The sequence below is a fragment of the Papio anubis genome, chromosome 4, assembly GCF_008728515.1.
Source record: "Papio anubis isolate 15944 chromosome 4, Panubis1.0, whole genome shotgun sequence".
NCBI lineage: Eukaryota > Metazoa > Chordata > Mammalia > Primates > Cercopithecidae > Papio > Papio anubis.
Window position 1 is genome coordinate 73,410,543 of NC_044979.1, and position 10,105 is coordinate 73,420,647.

The window sequence follows — 10,105 nt, forward strand, 5'->3', positions numbered from 1 at the left end:
CAACATAGGGGCTGGTAGGCAGCAGAGCCTCGCCAACAACCTTAATTTGTGTGGTGTCTTCACAGGGCAACCCTGGGAACGATGGTCCCCCAGGTCGCGATGGTCAACCCGGACACAAGGTCAGTACACTTTTCATCTTTCTCTAATTCAGTAGTGATTAAAATACAACCCAGATTGATGCTAAGTTTCATTTTGCCTTTGATAGGGAGAGCGTGGTTACCCTGGCAACAATGGTCCCGTTGGTGCTGCAGGAGCACCTGGTCCTCACGGCCCCGTGGGTCCTGCTGGCAAACATGGAAACCGTGGTGAAACTGTAAGTTTGTGAATATCATTCCCTCAGTGCAGCATTCTCGTGGGCTTCGCTTCTGACTTCCTCACACTTGAGGATGGTGGGAGAGTGGGGAGAGGAATCTTGGGCCTGGCTAAGTTGTGTTTTTCTTTTCCATTTCACAGGGTCCTTCTGGTCCTGTTGGTCCTGCTGGTGCTGTTGGTCCAAGAGGTCCTAGTGTATGTACATGCTGAAGATTTCTTTACAAAATTAAAATGTAGAGAGAATCAGTCCAAAACATCCATTAAGAAAATAAACAATATTTCAGCTAGACTTAATATTTTTAAAACATTTCAGTCCATGCTGAGAATTGATACAAATAACTTGAGCTATTTTGAATCTCTTCTGCTTGTTTGTATTAAAAGATTACAAGGATCTAGCCACTTTACAGATAGCGCAACTAAAGCAGATTACTAGCAGAGGTGAGAGCTTAGCTAGACCTTTACATGTCCTGAGTTACCTTTGTAAACGAATTAAGTAGTATTTGTGGTGAAGTGAGTATCATTTTTTTAAAACGGTAAGTCTTATCCATCCTTCTCTTTTTTTATAGGGCCCACAAGGCATTCGTGGTGATAAGGGAGAGCCCGGTGATAAGGGGCCCAGAGGTCTTCCTGGCTTAAAGGGACACAATGGATTGCAAGGTCTGCCCGGTCTCGCTGTAAGTAAACTGTAGCCATCTCGCACATAAACTGACCCTGAAGGCCTTCAGCTCAGAAGGATTTTCATATTTTCACTGCTATTGTTCCAATATAGCCTATGTAATATCCATTTCCCATTCTCTGGCTAACTCCATCTCACTCTTGGAGATAATGCTATTTCATCCCAACATGAAAGGTGAGGATTAAGGGAGATAGAAATATACATACATTAAAATCTCCTGGCAACAATGTCCTTCAACCCCACTTAAAATAAACATAATTAGAGGAATGACTAATATTGCACTGCTGAAATAGGTTGTGAAAAAAATAATTGAATATAATAGACATAATGGGAGACAAGAGCCCCACTTTACATTTTCAATTTTCTCAATCCGGAGTCCATTTAAACTAAAGTTTCCCATTCAATTTGGAAAAAAAAAAAAAATCTGTCTCTTGAAATGTGCTCTGAAAGTGTGATTTTCCTATTCTCTCTTTAAAGGGTCACCATGGTGATCAAGGTGCTCCTGGCTCCGTGGGTCCTGCTGGTCCTAGGGTAGGTAGATTCAAGAGAAGACAATTCATCTCTGAAATAGAAGCTAAAGCGAGCAGTGAGCCCCAGGCTGCTGCTCCCTTGGTGGGATTCACCAGCTCACATGCACTTGGTGTCTGTCTTCCTTAGGGCCCTGCCGGTCCTTCTGGCCCTGCTGGAAAAGATGGTCGCACTGGACATCCTGGTACAGTTGGACCTGCTGGCATTCGAGGCCCTCAGGGTCACCAAGGTCCTGCTGTAAGTGTGATTTGGGAAAATAATAAAGAAGATCACTGACCTGAGGAATATTTTCTTCAGACTAAACTAAGACAACTATGACAACCCATTAAAGTTAGCCCAATTTCAATATATCCTCTAAAATATCTGGAAATTGTCTATATGCAATGGGCTCGTTAAGCCCATCCCTGCAAGTATGCCTGGGAGCACGTTATTTATTTATTTGAATTTGATTATTTTTTACTTATTAGAACATGCTTCCGTGTGAAGCGCAACGAAAATCTGCCATGGATGTCTCTCACTGTAACAAAGTATAAAGCCTCTCCTCTCTCACTTTCACCTTTGCAGGGCCCCCCTGGTCCCCCTGGCCCGCCTGGACCTCCAGGTGTAAGTGGTGGTGGTTATGACTTTGGTTACGATGGAGACTTCTACAGGGCTGACCAGCCTCGCTCAGCACCTTCTCTCAGACCCAAGGATTATGAAGTTGATGCTACTCTGAAGTCTCTCAACAACCAGATTGAGACCCTTCTTACTCCTGAAGGCTCTAGAAAGAACCCAGCTCGCACATGCCGTGACTTGAGACTCAGCCACCCAGAGTGGAGCAGCGGTAGGTCAAGATGTCCAGACCAGACTGACCCTTCTCACAAGTTGAGCTTTTCAAAATTAGTTTCCATTGACATTTAGAGTGAAAATGCATTTGGGTAAAGATTACATTATGTGAAATCACACACAATTAATGAAGCATCATCTTCTCCCAACCAGCACCCAACCTCATTTCTCTTAAAATGTATTTTTGCACTTTTCATAGTAATAAGTACCCTGATTTGATTTTTCATGGAGGAGGGGAGGGAAGGAACTGTCTAATCTTAAAAATAGCCACTCTCTTCTTCTTAAATGTGGGGTAGACAATCAAAAATGTTACTTACGAGAGTCAGTATCTTTCATTAGTTATTATTAGAATCTATGTTCTGCTCAATGAGAAGTTTCATGATCTGAATGTTATTTTCTTAAAAGGTTACTACTGGATTGACCCTAACCAAGGATGCACTATGGATGCTATCAAAGTATACTGTGATTTCTCTACTGGCGAAACCTGTATCCGGGCCCAACCTGAAAACATCCCAGCCAAGAACTGGTATAGGAGCTCTAAGGACAAGAAACACGTCTGGCTAGGAGAAACTATCAATGCTGGCAGCCAGGTGAGGAATCCCCACAAACACCTCTCCTTCTGCTAAATAATATTTTGGTAGAACTGTTTGTTAATTATCTGCATTTTAATCTCTGACAAAAATGGGCTTATTAAAAAAAAAAAAACCTGTTCATTTCCTGGGTTCCAATTTTGTCCTAAATTGCACATTAGAAGATGGATTGATTGGACACATCCATGTAATTCAAAGTTATTATTCAAATTTGACTTAATTGGTAGTCATTGAAAAAACTGACTAATGTCATTTAGTGTGAAGGAGCACTGGCCAGCATATACCCCACACTCATGCATATGCATTTTCAGAATGTGAGCAGCTTTTCTGAATTTTTAATCAAACCTTTTCACCAACTTTACTGAATGCCTACTGGAATTCCATAAATTACAAAATTACAGAAAAAGAAAAATGTCAGAATTTCTACCTCCTCATTCTCTTATTCTAAAGAAGAAAGCATATGCAAAAAGGATTAATTGGAACAGATAATGTTTTTAGATGACCTTGCCTCAGTCTACTAGGTCTTTTGTTCATCTGGGTAACTGATATTTCAAAGACAAGTGAATTAAGTTGTCTTTGAAAGTACCCTTTTCCTAAGCTTGGCTCTGAGTCCACTCTTCCTGAGATCTTTTTTTTTTTTTTTTTTTTTTTTCAGTCTTAGTGTCTGAGTCCTTCTCCAATTAACTGGAATTTCATCTTATTTTCTGTAGTTTGAATACAATGTAGAAGGAGTGACTTCCAAGGAAATGGCTACCCAACTTGCCTTCATGCGCTTGCTGGCCAACTATGCCTCTCAGAACATCACCTACCACTGCAAGAACAGCATTGCATACATGGATGAGGAGACTGGCAACCTGAAAAAGGCTGTCATTCTACAGGGCTCTAATGATGTTGAACTTGTTGCTGAGGGCAACAGCAGGTTCACTTACACTGTTCTCGTAGATGGCTGCTCTGTAAGTAATAGTGAAATATGGGAATAGCTTTGGGAAGTGGGATGGGGGGTTCTAACTTAGACCCCCCACAAGGAGGGGTCTAAAGGGAGGGTTAAATTAACAGAAGAATGAGAGAACTATCTTATTTCATCTTTATTTCATAAGTAAATTCAGTTTTTGTATGTATTTTATATTTATTTATTTATACATATTAATTTCATATTTAAACTCAGATGATAAATTCAGAGTATTCTTATCAGATAGTGCCTTCTGAAATACTGAAATGTATGCTATGTCCATGCATTGTTTTTCCTTTAGCATAAGTTTTTTAAATGGTAATGTATGCCCAGAATGTAAAATTTCTTGAGACTCCAGTGGCTTAAACTATAATTTATAGTTATGTGTATTTTATTTTACTTATTAGTATGGCCTACATTTAACTTTTAATGCTTTCTCTACAATATGCTATAAATATAAGAAAAATTAAAATTCACTAACAGCAATACTACATACCCACCCAGGTCCTGCTCTCAAAGACACACATAGACGACATACACACAACAATCCTAAAAATGACTTTGTAGACATAAGTCATTTGGAACGTGCGTTGAAATGTTGTGGGGTTTTTTTGGTTGGTTGGTTGGTTTTTTGTTAGACTGATAGAGAGCCCCTCCCACTAAAGACACCCTTGATACTGTTATTTCAAAAATGAACTCGTTGATCTGGGACAGACATCTTCAGAAGGACACATGCCAAACAGTGGTTCTTATGAAATCAAAGGTTCAGATGTTATCAGATTCAGAAATAGTGATGATTTGCGTATCTATTTTCTTCTCTTTAAACAGAAAAAGACAAATGAATGGGGAAAGACAATCATTGAATACAAAACAAATAAGCCATCTCGCCTGCCCTTCCTTGATATTGCACCTTTGGACATCGGTGGTGCCGACCAGGAATTCTTTGTGGACATTGGCCCAGTCTGTTTCAAATAAATGAACTCAACCTAAATTAAAAAAGAAAGAAATTTGAAAAAAACTTTCTCTTTGCCATTTCTTCTTCTTCTTTTTTTAACTGAAAGCTGAATCCTTCCATTTCTTCTGCACATCTACTTGCTTAAATTGTGGGCAAAAGAGAAAAAGAAGGATTGATCAGAGCATTGTGCAATACAATTTCATTAACTCCCTCCCCCGCTCCCCCCAAAATTTGAAATTTTTTTTCAACACTCTTACACCTGTTATGGAAAATGTCAACCTTTGTAAGAAAACCAAAATAAAAATTGAAAAATAAAAACCATGAACATTTGCACCACTTGTGGCTTTTGAATATCTTCCACAGAGGGAAGTTTAAAACCCAAACTTCCAAAGGTTTACACTACCTCAAAACACTTTCCCGTGAGTGTGATCCACATTGTTAGGTGCTGACCTAGGCAGAGATGAACTGAGGTCCTTGTTTTGTTTTGTTCATGATACAAAGGTGCTAATTAATAGTATTTCAGATACTTGAAGAATGTTGATGGTGCTAGAAGAATTTCAGAAGAAATACTCCTGTATTGAGTTGTATTGTGTGGTGTATTTTTTTAAAAATTTGATTTAGCATTCATATTTTCCATCTTACTCCCAATTAAAAGTATGCAGATTATTTGCCCAAAGTTGTCCTCTTCTTCAAATTCAGCGTTTGTTCTTTGCCAGTCTCATTTTCATCTTCCATGGTTCCATGGAAGCTTTGTTTCTTGGGCAAGCAGAAAAATTAAATTGTACCTATTTTGTATATGTGAGATGTTTAAATAAATTGTGAAAAAAATGAAATAAAGCATGTTTGGTTTTCCAAAAGAACATATTGAGTAAAATTCCTTGCTTCAATGCTCTTTGCAATATAAATATGCATCTCTACCAGCCATTAGACCAAGTGCCTCTGATTAGATAGAAATTATGCAAAAAGGGCAGTTTGGTGTGGTAGAAAGAGCAGAGAACGAGGACCCAGGACAGCTGAACTCCAATTCTGGCTCTGTTCCTTGTGGCTGAGTGACCTGAAACTCTGAGCCTCTGCATTTCTGTTTCCATAGCTATAATATGAAAATATTCCTTTTCAGCACTATTAAGCATTTGCCCTACTCAAAATATGTAATACTTAAGCAAGATGGCATTTTCGATCTAATTTTACTATAACCAAATGTCCATAGAAACTTTTGGTTTATTATGTATTAAACACTTTGTAACAGTGGCTGAAAGTTGGTCTATGAGCAATTAATACTATTAACTAAAACAGTTTCAAATATTCAGTAAAAATGCCATACACTTAAATCTGAGGCAACTGAATACAATGCCTGTTAAGAGGTAATGTGTGTGCTGTCAATCAGGATAGACAGTTGTGGATAATAGTACCATGAACACCCACCTGCCAAATCAAGTTCATTTTCCTCCCCTGCACCTTTCAATGACATCTTTAATACACTTAAACATAGTAATGTGTCAAGTAAAATGTTAAGATTCATTTAGAGCTTATTTCCTGTTGCAGAACATAATTGTGATTGTAATATTTGCCTTGTGTTATAAGTCATCTCAAGATTCAGTAAGTTTTAAAGGCAAAAGACTGAACATGGTAAAAATGTAATATTAACCCTAAAAAGTTAGCATGGTCTCCTAACCAAAATGCAGATTCCTGGTCCTCATCTGCCAAATTCAGATTTAGTAACAAATTGGTATTCTTATGCATCCTGTGAAATTCTGATGTGCACCAATTGAAGAACCATCCAATGAGGTTACTGCCATAGTCCTTTGTACTTCTAATATTCTGTGTCTGACAAGAAGGAATATATATACCTGACCAAACCATACAAAGAAAACCCCTGGGATCAGAATGCTGGTACTCCCTGTAAATTAGTAATTAAAATGACCATGCAAACTTACATGATAAAACAGTTAGAAATCTCTGGATCAAATATGAACTATGCCATCTGGCATATAGCAAAAGAAATAAAACAGCATTTATTGAGTACCAGCTAGAGGCAAAAACCATGCTAAATAATAATAATGACCTTTGTCAAACTGAATCTGAATTAGCAGATTTCCTAAGCCAATGCTCACTTAATAATCACTTAATCATCATCGGTGTGAGACAACTGAAAATAGGCAAATAAATAATCGTACACCTAATAGATTACAATGAGGAAACAAAACATGGTATATCCAGTAAACAACAATGAGGAAATAACTTACAGTGTATCTAATAGATAATGATAGGATGAATAGTGAAATAAATTTTGGTATCCCAATAACATTTATGATGATGACTGAACAAAAGAAAAACTTCCTAGAATAGAATTTTCAATCTTGAAAATCTAATATTCAAGAACGCTGTCATTATAATTAGATATGTTAAACATATATGTAAAAAAATGCTGAGAGTAGGCGCATTTGTGTAGAAGTTTAAGGATAATTTTTAGGCCTAAAATTTTCAAATTTGCAATACTGTAGCTATATTACTTTATTATTTACAACAAATTTACTCTTAAAATATTAGGAAAGAAGATAAACAGTCAAAAGTGAAAATATTCTGGTTCAGGAGTAGCCATCTCCAGGGAAGGAGTGGTCAACCTCCCATCCACCTGTTTCCTGAAGAGAAGGACAAGCCTGGCCTAAGGGTCATCATCCACCATGGACCAGCCACCCCGAGAGAAGCTTGGGAGGGTGTACAAAGCTCTACCAGGCCACAGCATCCTCAGGTAGCTCAGGGAGCTTATAGTTCAGTTCCAGAGGCAGAATAAAATAATGTGTGAACAGAATTTTAAATGACATATCCTCTGAGGATAACAGAAGACACTATTAATTAATTAGAGGGAGTGTTGGGAAATTAACCTTTGTCTCACACAGTAACTGATATTTGGATTGAACTAGCCTCTCTTGATAGAGATCTCATTTCACCTGCAAGCTCTCTGTCTGGCTCAATGCTTCTTCTCTGGAAGTCACATATTAGAACAGGCTGGTACTTACCAAGCCAGGAGGTCCACTGTGAGTGTTCCCAGGGCCTGGGCTCAAATGTGGACATAGAGCAATGGACTGAAGACTTGGCCCTTCCACGACCAGCCCACTCTTTACAGGCTGATCACCAGGCCCAAAGCATACTCCTCACAACATTTCTTGACCCTTGGTCGAGTGAAGGTCAGCCACCTTTAACTTGTAGGAGTGCGAAAGGGAAGAAAATTGCACGTGAAAGAGAGAAGAAGCAGGTAGCCAAGATCTGGGGAGGGGACATTAATCAAGTCTAGTAAAAAGGGTCATTTAAAATTCTAAAATCAATACAGCTAATGCACTGGCAAAGAGCAAAGATACCTGAGCAATGCTGAACACATTTATTATCTTTAATGCCAAAAGACTTTTTTATGCTATTCCACTTAATATCACTGAAAAGGAAGTTCAGAAATTGGATTATATATAAGAAAAGTTGGAAATGTCATTCTGGGTCAGAACAACAATCCATCTAGATGAGTACTTTGTCTTTGACAGTGGCACCAGGGGAAATTTGGGAGAAAGAGCGGTTGGCACTTATGAAGCCAGCCTCAGAACTCCCATTTAATAACCCATTGTAAATCTTTTTTGAACATAGATGTATCTAAACTCTTCCAGAGTCCTCTATCTGTTTTGAAATATGTTGGTATTACAGTACCAACAGGAGAGAGCTAATGCTGAATTGTTAGCTCAGCTTCCTAACTCTCTGATCAAGTAGCTAAAATATGTTTTCTATCCTTGTGCCTGGATCAGCCGTGGATTGGACAACCCCGTATCCTCAGGGAGCACTAGTAACTGCAGCAATGGGGCCATAGACAACCAGTAATGATTGACTTATCCCTGTTGTTCAGTGAAATGAGCACATAATTTGTGGTCAGCAGCCAAGGCTAGGAGTACTAGCTCTACCATTGACTAGCCCAGGGCCCTTGGGAAAGTCTCTTAAGTTTTTTGAGAATTTAGTTAACGTGCCTGCTCTTAGAGATTTCTATTACCATACCTATCATCTCACAGAACTGCTCGGGGGACCAAACCAGGCATGTGTGAAAGTGCTGAGTAAAGTATGGGCAAATAGACTTGTCATCACTAGGTCCAAAATTTCTGGGCCACCGGTGGAAACCTCTTGATTTATTTTCTGATCACTGGCCCTCTGATTTAAGAGGAAGAGAGTGTAGAATTTACACTTAATTAGCACCACTCTCTAAAGTGGTAGTCTATTAATTTTGAATTATGCCTCCTTATTAGTAAAAATTTGAGTTCTTACAACAAATTTACTTACGTATATATAAATGTTATGCATATATTATGATGCTAGTATATGCAATATAAAACCTCTACAGAAAAAAAATTTGTAAAGACAGAAAATAAATACGCATAGAAGGGTCCATAGTCCAGTGGATCATTCTGCATGCCCCTGGGATGCATGCACCACCCCGCTTCCATTTTAGAGAGTATTGCACTAAACAAGGATGGTCTTCAGGGGAGGAAGAGCATCAATGAACTCCTGAAATCACATGTTACATACATTCGGTGGGTATGTACATTTTTCTTGGAAGAAAAGTACACAAATTTCATCTGATACTCCTAAGGGTTCATGTCCCAATAAGATGCTATAAGCCACTGCACAAAAGAAGCTTTATCCACATCATTAAACCCTGGACTTTTCTGAACTATGACTTTCTTTTTTTTTTTTTTTTTTTTTTTTGAGACGAAGTTACACTCTTGTTGCACAGGCTAGAGTGCAGTGGTGCGATCTTGGTTCACTACAGCCTCCGCCTCCTAGATTCAAGCTATTCTACTACCTCATCATCCCTAGTAGCTGGGATTACACCACGCCTAGCTAATTTGATATTTTTAGTAGAGACAGGTTTTGCCATGTTGGTCAGGCTGGTCTCAAACTCCTGACCTCAGGAGATCCACCCATCTCGGCCTCCCAAAGTGCTGGGATTACAGGTGTGAACCACCGCACCCAGCCTGAACTATGACTTTCATATCTCATCTTAGGTGTCTTACTCAGAACATGCTACTTCTCCTATCCTAAGACCTGAGAGAACCAGTCCAAATTTAAATAACGGTTTGTCTTTTATTCTTCCACTTTTCTGATATGAGTCCTCTGTCCTATGCTTTAACAAGGCTTGACATATACCTTATGACCTGTTCTTGTACTTTGCAACATAAAAATGCACCAATCTTCAGAACCTTTTTAAAGAAGAGCAAACAAACTCAGTAATGGGGGACAAT

At 38.7% G+C, this 10,105-nt stretch overlaps 1 protein-coding gene across 1 annotated transcript in view; it reads left to right on the plus strand.

Annotated features, from left to right (window-relative positions):
• Positions 1–5,695, plus strand: part of COL1A2 (collagen type I alpha 2 chain) — a 37,063-nt gene extending 31,368 nt beyond the window's left edge. The window contains exons 43-52 of the mRNA XM_003896308.4: positions 66–119; positions 206–313; positions 454–507; positions 879–986; positions 1,466–1,519; positions 1,646–1,753; positions 2,081–2,339; positions 2,747–2,931; positions 3,642–3,884; positions 4,709–5,695. Of these exons, the coding sequence (XP_003896357.1) occupies positions 66–119; positions 206–313; positions 454–507; positions 879–986; positions 1,466–1,519; positions 1,646–1,753; positions 2,081–2,339; positions 2,747–2,931; positions 3,642–3,884; positions 4,709–4,855 (1,320 nt within the window). The 3' untranslated portion in view covers positions 4,856–5,695. The remainder of the gene's footprint in view (positions 1–65; positions 120–205; positions 314–453; positions 508–878; positions 987–1,465; positions 1,520–1,645; positions 1,754–2,080; positions 2,340–2,746; positions 2,932–3,641; positions 3,885–4,708) is intronic.
• Positions 5,696–10,105: the final 4,410 nt, after the last annotated feature.